We start from the raw sequence: 23,916 nt of genomic DNA, 5'->3' as shown, positions 1-23,916 counted from the left end.
AGAGTTCACTCCGGGTGATGGAGACAGAGACGATAGGGGCGTTTCAGAGTCTCGGACAGATACGTGGGTGTGCAGGGAACGGAGGGAGATGGACCGTGTGTAAGGAGGGGAAGAGTTCACTCCGGGAGGTGATGGAGACAGAGACGATAGGGGCGTTTCAGAGTCTCGGACAGACACGTGGGTCTGCAGGGAATGGAGGGAGACGGACAGTGTGTAAGGAGGGGAAGAGTTCACTCCGGGTGGTGATGGAGACAGAGACGATAGGGGCGTTTCAGAGTCTCGGACAGACATGTGGGTGTGCAGGGAACGGAGGGAGACGGACAGTGTGTAAGGAGGCGAAGAGTTTACTCCGGGTGGTGATGGGGGCAGAGACGATAGGGGCGTTTCAGAGTCTCGGACAGACACGTGGGTGTGCAGGGAATGGAGGGAGACGGACAGTGTGTAAGGAGGGGAAGAGTTCACTCCGGGTGGTAATGGAGACAGAGACGATAGGGGCGTTTCAGAGTCTCGGAGAGACACGTGGGTGTGCAGGGAACTGAGGGAGATGGACCGTGTGTAAGGAGGGGAAGAGTTCACTCCGGGTGGTGATGGAGACAGAGACGATAGGGGCGTTTCAGAGTCTCGGACAGACACGTGGGTGTGCAGGGAACGGAGGGAGACGGACAGTGTGTAAGGAGGGGAAGAGTTCACTCCGGGTTATGGAGACAGAGACGATAGGGGCGTTTCAGAGTCTCGGACAGACACGTGGGTGTGCAGGGAACGGAGGGAGATGGACAGTGTGTGAGGAGGGGAAGAGTTCACTCCGGGTGGTGATGGAGGCAGAGACGATAGGGGCGTTTCAGAGTCTCGGACAGACACGTGGGTGTGCAGGGAACGGTGGGAGACAGACAGTGTGTGAGGAGGGGAAGAGTTCACTCCGGGTGATGGAGACAGAGACGATAGGGGCGTTTCAGAGTCTCGGACAGACACGTGGGTGTGCAGGGAATGGAGGGAGACGGACAGTGTGTGAGGAGGGGAAGAGTTCACTCCGGGTGATGGAGACAGAGACGATAGGGGCGTTTCAGAGTCTCGGACAGACACGTAGGTGTGCAGGGAATGGAGGGAGACGGACAGTGTGTAAGGAGGGGAAGTGTTCACTCTGGGTGATGGAGACAGAGACGATAGGGGCGTTTCAGAGTCTCGGACAGACACGTGGGTGTGCAGGGAACGGAGGGAGACGGACAGTGTGTAAGGAGGGGAAGAGTTTACTCCGGGTGGTGATGGAGACAGAGACGATAGGGGCGTTTCAGAGTCTCGGACAGACACGTGGGTGTGCAGGGAATGGAGGGAGATGGACAGTGTGTAAGGAGGGGAAGAGTTCACTCCGGGTGATGGACACAGAGACGATAGGGGCGTTTCAGAGTCTCGGACAGACACGTGGGTGTGCAGGGAACGGAGGGAGACGGACAGTGTGTAAGGAGGGGAAGAGTTCACTCCGGGTGGTGATGGAGACAGAGACGATAGGGGCGTTTCAGAGTCTCGGACAGACACGTGGGTGTGCAGGGAACGGAGGGAGACGGACAGTGTGTAAGGAGGGGAAGAGTTCACTCCGGGTGGTGATGGAGACAGAGACGATAGGGGCGTTTCAGAGTCTCGGACAGACACGTGGGTGTGCAGGGAACGGAGGGAGACGGACAGTGTGTAAGGAGGGGAAGAGTTCACTCCGGGTGGTGATGGAGACAGAGACGATAGGGGCGTTTCAGAGTCTCGGACAGACACGTGGGTGTGCAGGGAACGGAGGGAGATGGACAGTGTGTAAGGAGGGGAAGAGTTCACTCCGGGTGGTGATGGAGTCAGAGACGATAGGGGCGTTTCAGAGTCTCGGACAGACACGTGGGTGTGCAGGGAACGGAGGGAGACGGACAGTGTGTGAGGAGGGGAAGAGTTCACTCCGGGTGATGGAGACAGAGACGATAGGGGCGTTTCAGAGTCTCGGACAGACACGTGGGTGTGCAGGGAATGGAGGGAGACGGACAGTGTGTAAGGAGGGGAAGAATTCACTCTGGGTGATGGAGACAGAGACGATAGGGGTGTTTCAGAGTCTCGGACAGACACGTGGTTGTGCAGGGAACGGAGGGAGACGGACAGTGTGTAAGGAGGGGAAGAGTTCACTCCGGGTGGTGATGGAGACAGAGACGATAGGGGCGTTTCAGAGTCTCGGACAGACACGTGGGTGTGCAGGGAATGGAGGGAGACGGACAGTGTGTAAGGAGGGGAAGAGTTCACTCCGGGTGGTGATGGAGACAGAGACGATAGGGGCGTTTCAGAGTCTCGGACAGACACGTGGGTGTGCAGGGAACGGAGGGAGATGGACAGTGTGTAAGGAGGGGAAGAGTTCACTCCGGCTGGTGATGGAGACAGAGAAGATAGGGACGTTTCAGTGTCTCGGACAGACACGTGGGTGTGCAGGGAACGGAGGGAGACGGACAGTGTGTAAGGAGGGGAAGAGTTCACTCTGGGTGGTGATGGAGACAGAGACGATAGGGGCGTTTCAGAGTCTCAGACAGACACGTGGGTGTGCAGGGAATGGAGGGAGACGGACAGTGTGTAAGGAGTGGAAGAGTTCACTCCGGGTGGTGATGGAGACAAGAGACGATAGGGACGTTTCAGAGTCTCGGACAGACACGTGGGTGTGCAGGGAACGGAGGGAGACGGACCGTGTGTAAGGAGGGGAAGAGTTCACTCCGGGTGATGGAGACAGAGACGATAGGGGCGTTTCAGAGTCTCGGACAGACACGTGGGTGTGCAGGGAACAGAGGGAGATGGACAGTGTGTGAGGAGGGGAAGAGTTCACTCCGGGTGATGGAGACAGAGACGATAGGGGCGTTTCAGAGTCTCGGACAGACACGTGGGTCTGCAGGGAACGGAGGGAGACGGACAGTGTGTAAGGAGGGGAAGAGTTCACTCCGGGTGATGGAGACAGAGACGATAGGGGCGTTTCAGAGTCTCGGACAGACACATGGGTGTGCAGCGAACGGAGGGAGACGGACAGTGTGTAAGAGGAGGGGAAGAGTTCACTCCGGGTGATGGGGACAGAGACGATAGGGGTGTTTCAGAGTCTCGGACAGACACGTGGGTGTGCAGGGAATGGAGGGAGATGGACAGTGTGTAAGGAGGGGAAGAGTTCACTCCGGGTGATGGGGACAGAGACGATAGGGGTGTTTCAGAGTCTCGGACAGACACGTGGGTGTGCAGGGAATGGAGGGAGATGGACACTGTGTAAGGAGGGGAAGAGTTCACTCCGGGTGGTGATAGAGACAGAGACGATAGGGGCGTTTCAGAGTCTCAGACAGACACGTGGGTGTGCAGGGAACGGAGGGAGACGGACAGTGTGTAAGAGGAGGGGAAGAGTTCACTCCGGGTGGTGATGGAGACAGAGACGATAGGTGCGTTTCAGAGTCTCGGACAGACATGTGGGTGTGCAGGGAACGGAGGGAGACGGACAGTGTGTGAGGAGGGGAAGAGTTCACTCCGGGTGATGGAGACAGAGACGATAGGGGCGTTTCAGAGTCTCGGACAGACACGTGGGTGTGCAGGGAACGGAGGGAGATGGACCGTGTGTAAGGAGGGGAAGAGTTCACTCCGGGTGGTGATGGAGACAGAGACGATAGGGGCGTTTCAGAGTCTCGGACAGACACGTGGGTGTGCAGGGAATGGAGGGAGACGGACAGTGTGTAAGGAGGGGAAGAGTTCACTCCGGGTGGTGATGGAGACAGAGACGATAGGGGCGTTTCAGAGTCTCAGACAGACACGTGGGTGTGCAGGGAATGGAGGGAGATGGACAGTGTGTAAGGAGTGGAAGAGTTCACTCCGGGTGGTGATGGAGACAAGAGACGATAGGGGCGTTTCAGAGTCTCGGACAGACACGTGGGTGTGCAGGGAACGGAGGGAGACGGACCGTGTGTAAGGAGGGGAAGAGTTTACTCCGGGTGATGGAGACAGAGACGATAGGGGCGTTTCAGAGTCTCGGACAGACACGTGGGTGTGCAGGGAACAGAGGGAGATGGACAGTGTGTGAGGAGGGGAAGAGTTCACTCCGGGTGTTGGAGACAGAGACGATAGGGGCGTTTCAGAGTCTCGGACAGACACGTGGGTGTGCAGGGAACTGACGGAGATGGACCGTGTGTAAGGAGGGGAAGAGTTCACTCCGGGTGGTGATGGAGACAGAGACGATAGGGGCGTTTCAGAGTCTCGGACAGACACGTGGGTGTGCAGGGAACGGAGGGAGACTGACAGTGTGTAAGGAGGGGAAGAGTTCACTCCGGTTTATGGAGACAGAGACGATAGGGGCGTTTCAGAGTCTCGGACAGACACGTGGGTGTGCAGGGAACGGAGGGAGATGGACAGTGTGTGAGGAGGGGAAGAGTTCACTCCGGGTGGTGATGGAGACAGAGACGATAGGGGCGTTTCAGAGTCTCGGACAGACACGTGGGTGTGCAGGGAATGGAGGGAGACGGACAGTGTGTAAGGAGGGGAAGAGTTCACTCCGGGTGGTGATGGAGACAGAGACGATAGGGGCGTTTCAGATTCTCGGACAGACACGTGGGTGTGCAGGGAACGGAGGGAGACGGACAGTGTGTAAGAGGAGGGGAAGAGTTCACTCTGTGTGGTGGAGGCAGAGACGATAGGGGCGTTTCAGAGTCTCGAACAGACATGTGGGTGTGCAGGGAACGGAGGGAGATGGACAGTGTGTGAGGAGGGGAAGAGTTCACTCCGGGTGATGGAGACAGAGACGATAGGGGCGTTATGGAGTCTCGGACAGACACGTGGGTGTGCAGGGAATGGAGGGAGATGGACAGTGTGTAAGGAGGGGAAGAGTTCACTCCGGGTGGTGATGGAGACAGAGACGATAGGGGCGTTTCAGAGTCTCGGACAGACACGTGGGTGTGCAGGGAATGGAGGGAGACGGACAGTGTGTGAGGAGGGGAAGAGTTCACTCCGGGTGGTGATGGAGACAGAAACGATAGGGGCGTTTCAGAGTCTCGAACAGACATGTGGGTGTGCAGGGAATGGAGGGAGACGGACAGTGTGTAAGGAGTGGAAGAGTTCACTCCGGGTGGTGATGGAGACAAGAGACGATAGGGGCGTTTCAGAGTCTCGGACAGACACGTGGGTGTGCAGGGAACGGAGGGAGACGGACCGTGTGTAAGGAGGGGAAGAGTTTACTCCGGGTGATGGAGACAGAGACGATAGGGGCGTTTCAGAGTCTCGGACAGACACGTGGGTGTGCAGGGAACAGAGGGAGATGGACAGTGTGTGAGGAGGGGAAGAGTTCACTCCGGGTGTTGGAGACAGAGACGATAGGGGCGTTTCAGAGTCTCGGACAGACACGTGGGTGTGCAGGGAACTGACGGAGATGGACCGTGTGTAAGGAGGGGAAGAGTTCACTCCGGGTGGTGATGGAGACAGAGACGATAGGGGCGTTTCAGAGTCTCGGACAGACACGTGGGTGTGCAGGGAACGGAGGGAGACGGACAGTGTGTAAGGAGGGGAAGAGTTCACTCCGGTTTATGGAGACAGAGACGATAGGGGCGTTTCAGAGTCTCGGACAGACACGTGGGTGTGCAGGGAACGGAGGGAGATGGACAGTGTGTGAGGAGGGGAAGAGTTCACTCCGGGTGGTGATGGAGACAGAGACGATAGGGGCGTTTCAGAGTCTCGGACAGACACGTGGGTGTGCAGGGAATGGAGGGAGACGGACAGTGTGTGAGGAGGGGAAGAGTTCACTCTGGGTGGTGATGGAGACAGAGACGATATGGGCGTTTCAGAGTCTCGGACAGACACGTGGGTGTGCAGGGAATGGAGGGAGACGGACAGTGTGTAAGGAGGGGAAGAGTTCACGCCGGGTGGTGATGGAGACAGAGTCGATAGGGGCGTTTCAGATTCTCGGACAGACACGTGGGTGTGCAGGGAACGGAGGGAGACGGACAGTGTGTAAGAGGAGGGGAAGAGTTCACTCTGTGTGGTGGAGGCAGAGACGATAGGGGCGTTTCAGAGTCTCGAACAGACATGTGGGTGTGCAGGGAATGGAGGGAGATGGACAGTGTGTGAGGAGGGGAAGAGTTCACTCCGGGTGGTGATGGAGACAGAGACGATAGGGGCGTTATGGAGTCTCGGACAGACACGTGGTTGTGCAGGGAATGGAGGGAGACGGACAGTGTGTGAGGAGGGGAAGAGTTCACTCCGGGTGGTGATGGAGACAGAGACGATAGGGGCGTTTCAGAGTCTCGAACAGACATGTGGGTGTGCAGCGAACGGAGGGAGACGGACAGGGTGTAAGAGGAGGGGAAGAGTTCACTCCGGGTGGTGATGGAGACAGAGACGATAGGGGCGTTTCAGAGTCTCGGACAGACACGTGGGTGTGCAGGGAACGGAGGGAGACGGACAGTGTGTAAGAGGAGGGGAAGAGTTCACTCCGGGTGATGGGGACAGAGACGATAGGGGTGTTTCAGAGTCTCGGACAGACACGTGGGTGTGCAGGGAATGGAGGGAGATGGACAGTGTGTAAGGAGGGGAAGAGTTCACTCCGGGTGATGGGGACAGAGACGATAGGGGTGTTTCAGAGTCTCGGACAGACACGTGGGTGTGCAGGGAATGGAGGGAGATGGACACTGTGTAAGGAGGGGAAGAGTTCACTCCGGGTGGTGATAGAGACAGAGACGATAGGGGCGTTTCAGAGTCTCAGACAGACACGTGGGTGTGCAGGGAACGGAGGGAGACGGACAGTGTGTAAGAGGAGGGGAAGAGTTCACTCCGGGTGGTGATGGAGACAGAGACGATAGGGGCGTTTCAGAGTCTCGGACAGACATGTGGGTGTGCAGGGAACGGAGGGAGACGGACAGTGTGTGTGGAGGGGAAGAGTTCACTCCGGGTGATGGAGACAGAGACGATAGGGGCGTTTCAGAGTCTCGGACAGACACGTGGGTGTGCAGGGAACGGAGGGAGATGGACCGTGTGTAAGGAGGGGAAGAGTTCACTCCGGGTGGTGATGGAGACAGAGACGATAGGGGCGTTTCAGAGTCTCGGACAGACACGTGGGTGTGCAGGGAATGGAGGGAGACGGACAGTGTGTAAGGAGGGGAAGAGTTCACTCCGGGTGGTGATGGAGACAGAGACGATAGGGGCGTTTCAGAGTCTCAGACAGACACGTGGGTGTGCAGGGAATGGAGGGAGATGGACAGTGTGTAAGGAGTGGAAGAGTTCACTCCGGGTGGTGATGGAGACAAGAGACGATAGGGGCGTTTCAGAGTCTCGGACAGACACGTGGGTGTGCAGGGAACGGAGGGAGACGGACCGTGTGTAAGGAGGGGAAGAGTTTACTCCGGGTGATGGAGACAGAGACGATAGGGGCGTTTCAGAGTCTCGGACAGACACGTGGGTGTGCAGGGAACAGAGGGAGATGGACAGTGTGTGAGGAGGGGAAGAGTTCACTCCGGGTGTTGGAGACAGAGACGATAGGGGCGTTTCAGAGTCTCGGACAGACACGTGGGTGTGCAGGGAACTGACGGAGATGGACCGTGTGTAAGGAGGGGAAGAGTTCACTCCGGGTGGTGATGGAGACAGAGACGATAGGGGCGTTTCAGAGTCTCGGACAGACACGTGGGTGTGCAGGGAACGGAGGGAGACTGACAGTGTGTAAGGAGGGGAAGAGTTCACTCCGGTTTATGGAGACAGAGACGATAGGGGCGTTTCAGAGTCTCGGACAGACACGTGGGTGTGCAGGGAACGGAGGGAGATGGACAGTGTGTGAGGAGGGGAAGAGTTCACTCTGGGTGGTGATGGAGACAGAGACGATATGGGCGTTTCAGAGTCTCGGACAGACACGTGGGTGTGCAGGGAATGGAGGGAGACGGACAGTGTGTAAGGAGGGGAAGAGTTCACGCCGGGTGGTGATGGAGACAGAGTCGATAGGGGCGTTTCAGATTCTCGGACAGACACGTGGGTGTGCAGGGAACGGAGGGAGACGGACAGTGTGTAAGAGGAGGGGAAGAGTTCACTCTGTGTGGTGGAGGCAGAGACGATAGGGGCGTTTCAGAGTCTCGAACAGACATGTGGGTGTGCAGGGAATGGAGGGAGATGGACAGTGTGTGAGGAGGGGAAGAGTTCACTCCGGGTGGTGATGGAGACAGAGACGATAGGGGCGTTATGGAGTCTCGGACAGACACGTGGTTGTGCAGGGAATGGAGGGAGACGGACAGTGTGTGAGGAGGGGAAGAGTTCACTCCGGGTGGTGATGGAGACAGAGACGATAGGGGCGTTTCAGAGTCTCGAACAGACATGTGGGTGTGCAGCGAACGGAGGGAGACGGACAGGGTGTAAGAGGAGGGGAAGAGTTCACTCCGGGTGGTGATGGAGACAGAGACGATAGGGGCGTTTCAGAGTCTCGGACAGACACGTGGGTGTGCAGGGAACGGAGGGAGACGGACAGTGTGTAAGAGGAGGGGAAGAGTTCACTCCGGGTGATGGGGACAGAGACGATAGGGGTGTTTCAGAGTCTCGGACAGACACGTGGGTGTGCAGGGAATGGAGGGAGATGGACAGTGTGTAAGGAGGGGAAGAGTTCACTCCGGGTGATGGGGACAGAGACGATAGGGGTGTTTCAGAGTCTCGGACAGACACGTGGGTGTGCAGGGAATGGAGGGAGATGGACACTGTGTAAGGAGGGGAAGAGTTCACTCCGGGTGGTGATAGAGACAGAGACGATAGGGGCGTTTCAGAGTCTCAGACAGACACGTGGGTGTGCAGGGAACGGAGGGAGACGGACAGTGTGTAAGAGGAGGGGAAGAGTTCACTCCGGGTGGTGATGGAGACAGAGACGATAGGGGCGTTTCAGAGTCTCGGACAGACATGTGGGTGTGCAGGGAACGGAGGGAGACGGACAGTGTGTGTGGAGGGGAAGAGTTCACTCCGGGTGATGGAGACAGAGACGATAGGGGCGTTTCAGAGTCTCGGACAGACACGTGGGTGTGCAGGGAACGGAGGGAGATGGACCGTGTGTAAGGAGGGGAAGAGTTCACTCCGGGTGGTGATGGAGACAGAGACGATAGGGGCGTTTCAGAGTCTCGGACAGACACGTGGGTGTGCAGGGAATGGAGGGAGACGGACAGTGTGTAAGGAGGGGAAGAGTTCACTCCGGGTGGTGATGGAGACAGAGACGATAGGGGCGTTTCAGAGTCTCAGACAGACACGTGGGTGTGCAGGGAATGGAGGGAGATGGACAGTGTGTAAGGAGTGGAAGAGTTCACTCCGGGTGGTGATGGAGACAAGAGACGATAGGGGCGTTTCAGAGTCTCGGACAGACACGTGGGTGTGCAGGGAACGGAGGGAGACGGACCGTGTGTAAGGAGGGGAAGAGTTTACTCCGGGTGATGGAGACAGAGACGATAGGGGCGTTTCAGAGTCTCGGACAGACACGTGGGTGTGCAGGGAACAGAGGGAGATGGACAGTGTGTGAGGAGGGGAAGAGTTCACTCCGGGTGTTGGAGACAGAGACGATAGGGGCGTTTCAGAGTCTCGGACAGACACGTGGGTGTGCAGGGAACTGACGGAGATGGACCGTGTGTAAGGAGGGGAAGAGTTCACTCCGGGTGGTGATGGAGACAGAGACGATAGGGGCGTTTCAGAGTCTCGGACAGACACGTGGGTGTGCAGGGAACGGAGGGAGACTGACAGTGTGTAAGGAGGGGAAGAGTTCACTCCGGTTTATGGAGACAGAGACGATAGGGGCGTTTCAGAGTCTCGGACAGACACGTGGGTGTGCAGGGAACGGAGGGAGATGGACAGTGTGTGAGGAGGGGAAGAGTTCACTCCGGGTGGTGATGGAGACAGAGACGATAGGGGCGTTTCAGATTCTCGGACAGACACGTGGGTGTGCAGGGAACGGAGGGAGACGGACAGTGTGTAAGAGGAGGGGAAGAGTTCACTCTGTGTGGTGGAGGCAGAGACGATAGGGGCGTTTCAGAGTCTCGAACAGACATGTGGGTGTGCAGGGAACGGAGGGAGATGGACAGTGTGTGAGGAGGGGAAGAGTTCACTCCGGGTGATGGAGACAGAGACGATAGGGGCGTTATGGAGTCTCGGACAGACACGTGGGTGTGCAGGGAATGGAGGGAGATGGACAGTGTGTAAGGAGGGGAAGAGTTCACTCCGGGTGGTGATGGAGACAGAGACGATAGGGGCGTTTCAGAGTCTCGGACAGACACGTGGGTGTGCAGGGAATGGAGGGAGACGGACAGTGTGTGAGGAGGGGAAGAGTTCACTCCGGGTGGTGATGGAGACAGAAACGATAGGGGCGTTTCAGAGTCTCGAACAGACATGTGGGTGTGCAGGGAATGGAGGGAGACGGACAGTGTGTAAGGAGTGGAAGAGTTCACTCCGGGTGGTGATGGAGACAAGAGACGATAGGGGCGTTTCAGAGTCTCGGACAGACACGTGGGTGTGCAGGGAACGGAGGGAGACGGACCGTGTGTAAGGAGGGGAAGAGTTTACTCCGGGTGATGGAGACAGAGACGATAGGGGCGTTTCAGAGTCTCGGACAGACACGTGGGTGTGCAGGGAACAGAGGGAGATGGACAGTGTGTGAGGAGGGGAAGAGTTCACTCCGGGTGTTGGAGACAGAGACGATAGGGGCGTTTCAGAGTCTCGGACAGACACGTGGGTGTGCAGGGAACTGACGGAGATGGACCGTGTGTAAGGAGGGGAAGAGTTCACTCCGGGTGGTGATGGAGACAGAGACGATAGGGGCGTTTCAGAGTCTCGGACAGACACGTGGGTGTGCAGGGAACGGAGGGAGACGGACAGTGTGTAAGGAGGGGAAGAGTTCACTCCGGTTTATGGAGACAGAGACGATAGGGGCGTTTCAGAGTCTCGGACAGACACGTGGGTGTGCAGGGAACGGAGGGAGATGGACAGTGTGTGAGGAGGGGAAGAGTTCACTCCGGGTGGTGATGGAGACAGAGACGATAGGGGCGTTTCAGAGTCTCGGACAGACACGTGGGTGTGCAGGGAATGGAGGGAGACGGACAGTGTGTGAGGAGGGGAAGAGTTCACTCTGGGTGGTGATGGAGACAGAGACGATATGGGCGTTTCAGAGTCTCGGACAGACACGTGGGTGTGCAGGGAACTGACGGAGATGGACCGTGTGTAAGGAGGGGAAGAGTTCACTCCGGGTGGTGATGGAGACAGAGACGATAGGGGCGTTTCAGAGTCTCGGACAGACACGTGGGTGTGCAGGGAACGGAGGGAGACTGACAGTGTGTAAGGAGGGGAAGAGTTCACTCCGGTTTATGGAGACAGAGACGATAGGGGCGTTTCAGAGTCTCGGACAGACACGTGGGTGTGCAGGGAACGGAGGGAGATGGACAGTGTGTGAGGAGGGGAAGAGTTCACTCCGGGTGGTGATGGAGACAGAGACGATAGGGGCGTTTCAGATTCTCGGACAGACACGTGGGTGTGCAGGGAACGGAGGGAGACGGACAGTGTGTAAGAGGAGGGGAAGAGTTCACTCTGTGTGGTGGAGGCAGAGACGATAGGGGCGTTTCAGAGTCTCGAACAGACATGTGGGTGTGCAGGGAACGGAGGGAGATGGACAGTGTGTGAGGAGGGGAAGAGTTCACTCCGGGTGATGGAGACAGAGACGATAGGGGCGTTATGGAGTCTCGGACAGACACGTGGGTGTGCAGGGAATGGAGGGAGATGGACAGTGTGTAAGGAGGGGAAGAGTTCACTCCGGGTGGTGATGGAGACAGAGACGATAGGGGCGTTTCAGAGTCTCGGACAGACACGTGGGTGTGCAGGGAATGGAGGGAGACGGACAGTGTGTGAGGAGGGGAAGAGTTCACTCCGGGTGGTGATGGAGACAGAAACGATAGGGGCGTTTCAGAGTCTCGAACAGACATGTGGGTGTGCAGGGAATGGAGGGAGACGGACAGTGTGTAAGGAGTGGAAGAGTTCACTCCGGGTGGTGATGGAGACAAGAGACGATAGGGGCGTTTCAGAGTCTCGGACAGACACGTGGGTGTGCAGGGAACGGAGGGAGACGGACCGTGTGTAAGGAGGGGAAGAGTTTACTCCGGGTGATGGAGACAGAGACGATAGGGGCGTTTCAGAGTCTCGGACAGACACGTGGGTGTGCAGGGAACAGAGGGAGATGGACAGTGTGTGAGGAGGGGAAGAGGTCACTCCGGGTGTTGGAGACAGAGACGATAGGGGCGTTTCAGAGTCTCGGACAGACACGTGGGTGTGCAGGGAACTGACGGAGATGGACCGTGTGTAAGGAGGGGAAGAGTTCACTCCGGGTGGTGATGGAGACAGAGACGATAGGGGCGTTTCAGAGTCTCGGACAGACACGTGGGTGTGCAGGGAACGGAGGGAGACGGACAGTGTGTAAGGAGGGGAAGAGTTCACTCCGGTTTATGGAGACAGAGACGATAGGGGCGTTTCAGAGTCTCGGACAGACACGTGGGTGTGCAGGGAACGGAGGGAGATGGACAGTGTGTGAGGAGGGGAAGAGTTCACTCCGGGTGGTGATGGAGACAGAGACGATAGGGGCGTTTCAGAGTCTCGGACAGACACGTGGGTGTGCAGGGAATGGAGGGAGACGGACAGTGTGTGAGGAGGGGAAGAGTTCACTCTGGGTGGTGATGGAGACAGAGACGATATGGGCGTTTCAGAGTCTCGGACAGACACGTGGGTGTGCAGGGAATGGAGGGAGACGGACAGTGTGTAAGGAGGGGAAGAGTTCACGCCGGGTGGTGATGGAGACAGAGACGATAGGGGCGTTTCAGATTCTCGGACAGACACGTGGGTGTGCAGGGAACGGAGGGAGACGGACAGTGTGTAAGAGGAGGGGAAGAGTTCACTCTGTGTGGTGGAGGCAGAGACGATAGGGGCGTTTCAGAGTCTCGAACAGACATGTGGGTGTGCAGGGAATGGAGGGAGATGGACAGTGTGTGAGGAGGGGAAGAGTTCACTCCGGGTGGTGATGGAGACAGAGACGATAGGGGCGTTATGGAGTCTCGGACAGACACGTGGTTGTGCAGGGAATGGAGGGAGACGGACAGTGTGTGAGGAGGGGAAGAGTTCACTCCGGGTGGTGATGGAGACAGAGACGATAGGGGCGTTTCAGAGTCTCGAACAGACATGTGGGTGTGCAGCGAACGGAGGGAGACGGACAGGGTGTAAGAGGAGGGGAAGAGTTCACTCCGGGTGGTGATGGAGACAGAGACGATAGGGGCGTTATGGAGTCTCGGACAGACACGTGGGTGTGCAGGGAACGGAGGGAGACGGACAGTGTGTAAGAGGAGAGGAAGAGTTCACTCTGGGTGATGGAGACAGAGACGATAGGGGCGTTTCAGAGTCTCGGACAGAGACGTGGGTGTGCAGGGAACGGAGGGAGACGGACAGTGTGTAAGGAGGGGAAGAGTTCACTCCGGGTGGTGATGGGGACAGAGATGATACGGGCGTTTCAGAGTCTCGGACAGACACGTGGGTGTGCAGGGAACGGAGGGAGATGGACAGTGTGTAAGGAGGGGAAGAGTTCACTCCGGGTGGTGATGGAGACAGAGATGATAGGGGCGTTTCAGAGTTTCGGACAGACACGTGGGTGTGCAGGGAATGGAGGGAGACGGACAGTGTGTAAGGAGGGGAAGAGTTCACTCCGGGTGGTGATGGAGACAGAGACGATAGGGGCGTTTCAGAGTCTCGGACAGACACGTGGGTGTGCAGGGAACGGAGGGAGACTGACAGTGTGTAAGGAGGGGAAGAGTTCACTCCGGGTGGTGATGGAGACAGAGACGATAGGGGCGTTTCAGAGTCTCGGACAGACACGTGGGTGTGCAGGGAACGGAGGGAGACTGACAGTGTGTAAGGAGGGGAAGAGTTCACTCCGGTTTATGGAGACAGAGACGATAGGGGCGTTTCAGAGTCTCGGACAGACACGTGGGTGTGCAGGGAACGGAGGGAGATGGACAGTGTGTGAGGAGGGGAAGAGTTCACTCCGGGTGGTGATGGAGACAGAGACGATAGGGGCGTTTCAGATTCTCGGACAGACACGTGGGTGTGCAGGGAACGGAGGGAGACGGACAGTGTGTAAGAGGAGGGGAAGAGTTCACTCTGTGTGGTGGAGGCAGAGACGATAGGGGCGTTTCAGAGTCTCGAACAGACATGTGGGTGTGCAGGGAACGGAGGGAGATGGACAGTGTGTGAGGAGGGGAAGAGTTCACTCCGGGTGACGGAGACAGAGACGATAGGGGCGTTATGGAGTCTCGGACAGACACGTGGGTGTGCAGGGAATGGAGGGAGATGGACAGTGTGTAAGGAGGGGAAGAGTTCACTCCGGGTGGTGATGGAGACAGAGACGATAGGGGCGTTTCAGAGTCTCGGACAGACACGTGGGTGTGCAGGGAATGGAGGGAGACGGACAGTGTGTGAGGAGGGGAAGAGTTCACTCCGGGTGGTGATGGAGACAGAAACGATAGGGGCGTTTCAGAGTCTCGAACAGACATGTGGGTGTGCAGGGAATGGAGGGAGACGGACAGTGTGTAAGGAGTGGAAGAGTTCACTCCGGGTGGTGATGGAGACAAGAGACGATAGGGGCGTTTCAGAGTCTCGGACAGACACGTGGGTGTGCAGGGAACGGAGGGAGACGGACCGTGTGTAAGGAGGGGAAGAGTTTACTCCGGGTGATGGAGACAGAGACGATAGGGGCGTTTCAGAGTCTCGGACAGACACGTGGGTGTGCAGGGAACAGAGGGAGATGGACAGTGTGTGAGGAGGGGAAGAGTTCACTCCGGGTGTTGGAGACAGAGACGATAGGGGCGTTTCAGAGTCTCGGACAGACACGTGGGTGTGCAGGGAACTGACGGAGATGGACCGTGTGTAAGGAGGGGAAGAGTTCACTCCGGGTGGTGATGGAGACAGAGACGATAGGGGCGTTTCAGAGTCTCGGACAGACACGTGGGTGTGCAGGGAACGGAGGGAGACGGACAGTGTGTAAGGAGGGGAAGAGTTCACTCCGGTTTATGGAGACAGAGACGATAGGGGCGTTTCAGAGTCTCGGACAGACACGTGGGTGTGCAGGGAACGGAGGGAGATGGACAGTGTGTGAGGAGGGGAAGAGTTCACTCCGGGTGGTGATGGAGACAGAGACGATAGGGGCGTTTCAGAGTCTCGGACAGACACGTGGGTGTGCAGGGAATGGAGGGAGACGGACAGTGTGTGAGGAGGGGAAGAGTTCACTCTGGGTGGTGATGGAGACAGAGACGATATGGGCGTTTCAGAGTCTCGGACAGACACGTGGGTGTGCAGGGAACTGACGGAGATGGACCGTGTGTAAGGAGGGGAAGAGTTCACTCCGGGTGGTGATGGAGACAGAGACGATAGGGGCGTTTCAGAGTCTCGGACAGACACGTGGGTGTGCAGGGAACGGAGGGAGACTGACAGTGTGTAAGGAGGGGAAGAGTTCACTCCGGTTTATGGAGACAGAGACGATAGGGGCGTTTCAGAGTCTCGGACAGACACGTGGGTGTGCAGGGAACGGAGGGAGATGGACAGTGTGTGAGGAGGGGAAGAGTTCACTCCGGGTGGTGATGGAGACAGAGACGATAGGGGCGTTTCAGATTCTCGGACAGACACGTGGGTGTGCAGGGATCGGAGGGAGACGGACAGTGTGTAAGAGGAGGGGAAGAGTTCACTCTGTGTGGTGGAGGCAGAGACGATAGGGGCGTTTCAGAGTCTCGAACAGACATGTGGGTGTGCAGGGAACGGAGGGAGATGGACAGTGTGTGAGGAGGGGAAGAGTTCACTCCGGGTGATGGAGACAGAGGCGATAGGGGCGTTATGGAGTCTCGGACAGACACGTGGGTGTGCAGGGAATGGAGGGAGACGGACAGTGTGTGAGGAGGGGAAGAGTTCACTCCGGGTGGTGATGGAGACAGAAACGATAGGGGCGTTTCAGAGTCTCGAACAGACATGTGGGTGTGCAGGGAATGGAGGGAGACGGACAGTGTGTAAGGAGTGGAAGAGTTCACTCCGGGTGGTGATGGAGACAAGAGACGATAGGGGCGTTTCAGAGTCTCGGACAGACACGTGGGTGTGCAGGGAACGGAGGGAGACGGACCGTGTGTAAGGAGGGGAAGAGTTTACTCCGGGTGATGGAGACAGAGACGATAGGGGCGTTTCAGAGTCTCGGACAGACACGTGGGTGTGCAGGGAACAGAGGGAGATGGACAGTGTGTGAGGAGGGGAAGAGGTCACTCCGGGTGTTGGAGACAGAGACGATAGGGGCGTTTCAGAGTCTCGGACAGACACGTGGGTGTGCAGGGAACTGACGGAGATGGACCGTGTGTAAGGAGGGGAAGAGTTCACTCCGGGTGGTGATGGAGACAGAGACGATAGGGGCGTTTCAGAGTCTCGGACAGACACGTGGGTGTGCAGGGAACGGAGGGAGACGGACAGTGTGTAAGGAGGGGAAGAGTTCACTCCGGTTTATGGAGACAGAGACGATAGGGGCGTTTCAGAGTCTCGGACAGACACGTGGGTGTGCAGGGAACGGAGGGAGATGGACAGTGTGTGAGGAGGGGAAGAGTTCACTCCGGGTGGTGATGGAGACAGAGACGATAGGGGCGTTTCAGAGTCTCGGACAGACACGTGGGTGTGCAGGGAATGGAGGGAGACGGACAGTGTGTGAGGAGGGGAAGAGTTCACTCTGGGTGGTGATGGAGACAGAGACGATATGGGCGTTTCAGAGTCTCGGACAGACACGTGGGTGTGCAGGGAATGGAGGGAGACGGACAGTGTGTAAGGAGGGGAAGAGTTCACGCCGGGTGGTGATGGAGACAGAGACGATAGGGGCGTTTCAGATTCTCGGACAGACACGTGGGTGTGCAGGGAACGGAGGGAGACGGACAGTGTGTAAGAGGAGGGGAAGAGTTCACTCTGTGTGGTGGAGGCAGAGACGATAGGGGCGTTTCAGAGTCTCGAACAGACATGTGGGTGTGCAGGGAATGGAGGGAGATGGACAGTGTGTGAGGAGGGGAAGAGTTCACTCCGGGTGGTGATGGAGACAGAGACGATAGGGGCGTTATGGAGTCTCGGACAGACACGTGGTTGTGCAGGGAATGGAGGGAGACGGACAGTGTGTGAGGAGGGGAAGAGTTCACTCCGGGTGGTGATGGAGACAGAGACGATAGGGGCGTTTCAGAGTCTCGAACAGACATGTGGGTGTGCAGCGAACGGAGGGAGACGGACAGGGTGTAAGAGGAGGGGAAGAGTTCACTCCGGGTGGTGATGGAGACAGAGACGATAGGGGCGTTATGGAGTCTCGGACAGACACGTGGGTGTGCAGGGAACGGAGGGAGACGGACAGTGTGTAAGAGGAGAGGAAGAGTTCACTCTGGGTGATGGAGACAGAGACGATAGGGGCGTTTCAGAGTCTCGGACAGAGACGTGGGTGTGCAGGGAACGGAGGGAGACGGACAGTGTGTAAGGAGGGGAAGAGTTCACTCCGGGTGGTGATGGGGACAGAGATGATACGGGCGTTTCAGAGTCTCGGACAGACACGTGGGTGTGCAGGGAACGGAGGGAGATGGACAGTGTGTAAGGAGGGGAAGAGTTCACTCCGGGTGGTGATGGAGACAGAGATGATAGGGGCGTTTCAGAGTTTCGGACAGACACGTGGGTGTGCAGGGAATGGAGGGAGACGGACAGTGTGTAAGGAGGGGAAGAGTTCACTCCGGGTGGTGATGGAGACAGAGACGATAGGGGCGTTTCAGAGTCTCGGACAGACACGTGGGTGTGCAGGGAACGGAGGGAGACGGACAGTGTGTGAGGAGGGGAAGTGTTCACTCCGGGTGATGGAGACAGAGACGATAGGGGTGTTTCAGAGTCTCGGACAGACACGTGGGTGTGCAGGGAATGGAGGGAGACGGACAGTGTGTAAGGAGGGGAAGAGTTCACTCCGGGTGGTGATGGAGTCAGAGACGATAGGGGCGTTTCAGAGTCTCGGACAGACACGTGGGTGTGCAGGGAACGGAGGGAGACGGACAGTGTGTAAGGAGGGGAAGAGTTCACTTTGGGTGATGGAGACAGAGACGATAGGGGCGTTTCAGAGTCTCGGACAGACACGTGGGTGTGCAGGGAATGGAGGGAGATGGACAGTGTGTACGGAGGGGAAGAGTTCACTCCGGGTGTTGATGGAGACAGAGACGATAGGGGTGTTTCAGAGTCTCGGACAGAAACGTGGGTGTGCAGGGAACGGAGGGAGATGGACAGTGTGTAAGGAGGGGAAGAGTTCACTCCAGCTGGTGATGGAGACAGAGAAGATAGGGACGTTTCAGTGTCTCGGACAGACACGTGGGTGTGCAGGGAACGGAGGGAGACGGACAGTGTGTAAGGCGGGGAAGAGTTCACTCCGGGTGGTGATGGGGACAGAGACGATAGGGGCGTTTCAGAGTCTCGGACAGACACGTGGGTGTGCAGGGAATGGAGGGAGACGGACAGTGTGTAAGGAGGGGAAGTGCTCACTCTGGGTGATGGAGACAGAGACGATAGGGGCGTTTCAGAGTCTCGGACAGACACGTAGGTGTGCAGGGAATGGAGGGAGACGGACAGTGTGTAAGGAGGGGAAGTGTTCACTCTGGGTGATGGAGACAGAGACGATAGGGGCGTTTCAGAGTCTCGGACAGACACGTGGGTGTGCAGGGAACGGAGGGAGACGGACAGTGTGTGAGGAGGGGAAGAGTTCACTCTGGGTGATGGAGACAGAGACGATAGGGGCGTTTCAGAGTCTCGGACAGACACGTGGGTGTGCAGGGAACGGAGGGAGACGGACTGTGTGTAAGGAGGGGAAGAGTTCACTCTGGGTGATGGAGACAGAGACGATAGGGGCGTTTCAGAGTCTCGGACAGACACGTGGGTGTGCAGGGAATGGAGGGAGATGGACAGTGTGTAAGGAGGGGAAGAGTTCACTCCGGGTGTTGATGGAGACAGAGACGATAGGGGTGTTTCAGAGTCTCGGACAGACACGTGGGTGTGCAGGGAACGGAGGGAGATGGACAGTGTGTAAGGAGGGGAAGAGTTCACTCCGGGTGGTGATGGAGACAGAGATGATAGGGGCGTTTCAGAGTTTCGGACAGACACGTGGGTGTGCAGGGAATGGAGGGAGACGGACAGTGTGTAAGGAGGGGAAGAGTTCACTCCGGGTGGTGATGGAGACAGAGACGATAGGGGCGTTTCAGAGTCTCGGACAGACACGTGGGTGTGCAGGGAACGGAGGGAGACGGACAGTGTGTGAGGAGGGGAAGTGTTCACTCCGGGTGATGGAGACAGAGACGATAGGGGTGTTTCAGAGTCTCGGACAGACACGTGGGTGTGCAGGGAATGGAGGGAGACGGACAGTGTGTAAGGAGGGGAAGAGTTCACTCCGGGTGGTGATGGAGTCAGAGACGATAGGGGCGTTTCAGAGTCTCGGACAGACACGTGGGTGTGCAGGGAACGGAGGGAGACGGACAGTGTGTAAGGAGGGGAAGAGTTCACTTTGGGTGATGGAGACAGAGACGATAGGGGCGTTTCAGAGTCTCGGACAGACACGTGGGTGTGCAGGGAATGGAGGGAGATGGACAGTGTGTACGGAGGGGAAGAGTTCACTCCGGGTGTTGATGGAGACAGAGACGATAGGGGTGTTTCAGAGTCTCGGACAGAAACGTGGGTGTGCAGGGAACGGAGGGAGATGGACAGTGTGTAAGGAGGGGAAGAGTTCACTCCAGCTGGTGATGGAGACAGAGAAGATAGGGACGTTTCAGTGTCTCGGACAGACACGTGGGTGTGCAGGGAACGGAGGGAGACGGACAGTGTGTAAGGCGGGGAAGAGTTCACTCCGGGTGGTGATGGGGACAGAGACGATAGGGGCGTTTCAGAGTCTCGGACAGACACGTGGGTGTGCAGGGAATGGAGGGAGACGGACAGTGTGTAAGGAGGGGAAGTGCTCACTCTGGGTGATGGAGACAGAGACGATAGGGGCGTTTCAGAGTCTCGGACAGACACGTAGGTGTGCAGGGAATGGAGGGAGACGGACAGTGTGTAAGGAGGGGAAGTGTTCACTCTGGGTGATGGAGACAGAGACGATAGGGGCGTTTCAGAGTCTCGGACAGACACGTGGGTGTGCAGGGAACGGAGGGAGACGGACAGTGTGTGAGGAGGGGAAGAGTTCACTCTGGGTGATGGAGACAGAGACGATAGGGGCGTTTCAGAGTCTCGGACAGACACGTGGGTGTGCAGGGAACGGAGGGAGACGGACTGTGTGTAAGGAGGGGAAGAGTTCACTCTGGGTGATGGAGACAGAGACGATAGGGGCGTTTCAGAGTCTCGGACAGACACGTGGGTGTGCAGGGAATGGAGGGAGATGGACAGTGTGTAAGGAGGGGAAGAGTTCACTCCGGGTGTTGATGGAGACAGAGACGATAGGGGTGTTTCAGAGTCTCGGACAGACACGTGGGTGTGCAGGGAACGGAGGGAGATGGACAGTGTGTAAGGAGGGGAAGAGTTCACTCTGGGTGATGGAGACAGAGACGATAGGGGTGTTTCAGAGTCTCAGACAGACACGTGGGTGTGCAGGGAACGGAGGGAGATGGACAGTGTGTAAGGAGGGGAAGAGTTCACTCCAGCTGGTGATGGAGACAGAGAAGATAGGGACGTTTCAGTGTCTCGGACAGACACGTGGGTGTGCAGGGAACGGAGGGAGACGGACAGTGTGTAAGGCGGGGAAGAGTTCACTCCGGGTGGTGATGGGGACAGAGACGATAGGGGCGTTTCAGAGTCTCGGACAGACACGTGGGTGTGCAGGGAATGGAGGGAGACGGACAGTGTGTAAGGAGGGGAAGTGCTCACTCTGGGTGATGGAGACAGAGACGATAGGGGCGTTTCAGAGTCTCGGACAGACACGTAGGTGTGCAGGGAATGGAGGGAGACGGACAGTGTGTAAGGAGGGGAAGTGTTCACTCTGGGTGATGGAGACAGAGACGATAGGGGCGTTTCAGAGTCTCGGACAGACACGTGGGTGTGCAGGGAACGGAGGGAGACGGACAGTGTGTGAGGAGGGGAAGAGTTCACTCCAGGTGGTGATGGAGACAGAGACGATAGGGGCGTTTCAGAGTCTCGGACAGACACGTGGGTGTGCAGGGAACGGAGGGAGACGGACAGTGTGTAAGGAGGGGAAGAGTTCACTCCGGGTGATGATGGGGACAGAGACGATAGGGGCGTTTCAGAGTCTCGGACAGACACGTGGGTGTGCAGGGAACGGAGGGAGACGGACAGTGTTTCTGCCGAAGGAAATCAGCAGGTCAGAATCACAATGATGTTCAGTTAAGGGCTTAATACTCTTTTAATTGGAACCTCTCTTCCCCCCCCCCCCCAGTAAGAAGAACCCGCAGTTCCTCCGAGTGGTGGAGTCACTCGAGGCTCACCCCGTCTGCCAGCGCCTCACCCTCAAGTCCTTCCTGATCCTGCCGTTCCAGCGCATCGCCCGACTGCGACTGCTGGTCCAGGTGAGGGGCGCGGAGCCCTGTCAGAGACGCCCCAGGCCCCAGGGAGGGGGTGTCCCGGCGTCCGGGGTCTGGGCTGGTGACCTGCGGTTTCCCAGAGGGTTTCGGGCCGAGGGGAAAGTTGGGGCCGAGGTGTCCGAGGGGTTTTGACTTTACTTTTCATTGTTGCTGAGCAATCGATACCGGAGCGGACGGTCATCACCGCGATATTTGATTCTGCGCTCCGCGCTCCCTGAACTACAAGTCGAAATCAGACGCAGAATCAGAATATGACTTTAATCGCCAAGTACCTGTGCACAGACAAGGAGTTTACTTCCGGCAGATGTTGTCTCTCTGCTCATAACAATAACAATGATAAATATAAATGAAAATATAGATTATACGTACAGGTAGTGCAACCCAAGTAATAGTTAGCCGACAGTTAACTGTTCAGCAGAGTGACCGCAGTCGGGAAAAAACTTCTCCAGTGCCTAATGGTCTTAGTCTGGAGGGATCTGAAGCGCCTACCAGACGGAAGCAGTTCAAACAGTAATTAAAACTTAAATTATAAATCATAACGAGAGAAGGGAAAGTCAGGTCCGGATATTTGGGAGGTACGGCCCAGATCCGGGTCGGGATCCGTTCAGCAGTCTTATCACAGTTGGAAAGAAGCCGTTCCCAAATCTGGCCGTACGAGTCTTCAAGCTCCTGAACCTTCTCCCGGAGGGAAGGGGGACAAAAAGTGAGAATAGGTTGAGTGAACTCGGCCTTTTCTCCTCGGAGCGACGGAGGGTGAGAGGTGACCCGATAGAGGGGTACGAGATGAGGAGGGGCATTGATGGTGTGGATAGTCAGAGGCTTTTTCCCCGGGGCTGAAATGGTTGCCACAAGAGGACACAGGTTTGAGGTGATGGGGAGCAGGTACAGAGGGGATGTCAGGGGTGAGTTTTTCACTCAGAGAGTGGTGAGTGTGTGGAATGGGCTGCCGGCGACGGTGGGTTTGGGGGGATACGAGAGGGTCTTTTAAGAGACTCCTGGACAGGTACATGGAGCTGAGAAAAATAGAGGGCTGTGGGTAAGCCTGGTACTTTCTAAGGTAGGGACGTGTTCAGCACAGCTTTGTGGGCCGAAGGGCCTGTATTGTGCTGTCAGTTTTCTGTGTTTCAATGATTCTCTCTCTCCCTCACTCACTCCGTGTTACCAGTTCAGTTTCCCACCATTGGTAACCCCCCCCCCCCCAACGCCCCAGGCTGCTGGGAGCAGGGGGATCCAGTGCAGAGGGTTAGAGCCTGGCCCCTGTCAGCCCGAGCCTGGGTGTCGCTGCCCCGTCTGGCTGTGAGGAGCCACGATCGATGTGAGACGTCCGCCAGCGTCTCACTGAAACTGGGGCCGGGCCGAAGGGTTCTGGGATCAGAGACGGGGGTCTGGGAGGGGGGAGGGCGGGGTCTACGGGGTGGGGAGATGTTTGGGATTTCCGTACCAGAGGCGGGCCCGCTCTCTGAGACCCCCGCTGGGTGGGGGGACTGTCCCGGATGGGATCCTTCCGTTCCTGGGAGAAGTAGACTCACGTGTCCCTCCCTCCCCCCCTCCCCCACCCCGCAGAACATCCTCCAGCGGTCAGTCCGAGGGTCCGAGGATGAGGAAAAGGCACTGAGGGCAGCGGAGGGCCTCGGGGAGGTAAGGCCGGCATCTCCTAGGATGGTGGAGGGGCAGGAGGGGGGTCACAGAGACGGGGGGAGGGGGTGAGGGAGACGGGGAGGGGCGTAGGGGAGGGTGTAGTTGACAGAGATGGGGAGGGGTGTAGGGGAGGGAGAGGGTGACGGAGACGGGGAGGGGTGTAGGGAAGGGAGAGGGTGAGGGAGATGGGGAGGGGTGTAGGGGAGGGAGGTGATGACGGAGACGGGGAGGGGTGTAGGGGAGGGAGGGGGTGAGGGAGACGGGGAGGGGTGTAGTGGAGGGAGGGGGTGACGGAGACGGGGAGGGGTGTAGGGAGGGAGGGGGTGACGGAGACGGGGAGGGGTGTGGGGGGGAGGGGGTGACGGAGATGGGGATGGGTGTAGAGGAGGGAGGGGGTGAGGGAGACGGGGTGAAGGAGATGGAGGGGGTGAGGGAGATGTGGAGGGGTGTAGGGGAGGGAGGGGGTGAGTGAGACGGGGAGTGGTGTAGGGGAGGGAGGGGGTGACGGGGAGGGGGTGTGGAGGGGGAGGGGGTGATGGAGACGTGGAGGGGTGTAGGGGAGGGAGGGGGTGACGGAGATGGGGAGGGGTGTAGGGGAGGGAGGGGGTGACGGAGATGGGGAGTGGTGTAGGGGAGGGAGGGGGTGACGGAGACGGGGAGGGGTGTAGGGGAGGGTGGGGGTGAT

General features: G+C 57.7%; 1 protein-coding gene across 1 annotated transcript in view; it reads left to right on the top strand.

Annotated features, from left to right (window-relative positions):
• Positions 1 to 23,255, top strand: part of LOC132387622 (rho guanine nucleotide exchange factor 5-like) — a gene marked incomplete at both ends in the record, with an annotated part of 38,015 nt that extends 14,760 nt beyond the window's left edge. The window contains 2 exons of the mRNA XM_059959993.1: positions 21,449 to 21,578; positions 23,157 to 23,255. Of these exons, the coding sequence (XP_059815976.1) occupies positions 21,449 to 21,578; positions 23,157 to 23,255 (229 nt within the window). The remainder of the gene's footprint in view (positions 1 to 21,448; positions 21,579 to 23,156) is intronic.
• Between the last annotated feature and the right edge of the window lie 661 nt (positions 23,256 to 23,916).

The sequence above is a fragment of the Hypanus sabinus genome, unplaced genomic scaffold (assembly GCF_030144855.1).
Source record: "Hypanus sabinus isolate sHypSab1 unplaced genomic scaffold, sHypSab1.hap1 scaffold_2045, whole genome shotgun sequence".
NCBI classification, from domain to species: domain Eukaryota; kingdom Metazoa; phylum Chordata; class Chondrichthyes; order Myliobatiformes; family Dasyatidae; genus Hypanus; species Hypanus sabinus.
Note: the sequence above shows the minus strand (reverse complement) of the source record. Positions and strands in the feature narration are given on the sequence as shown.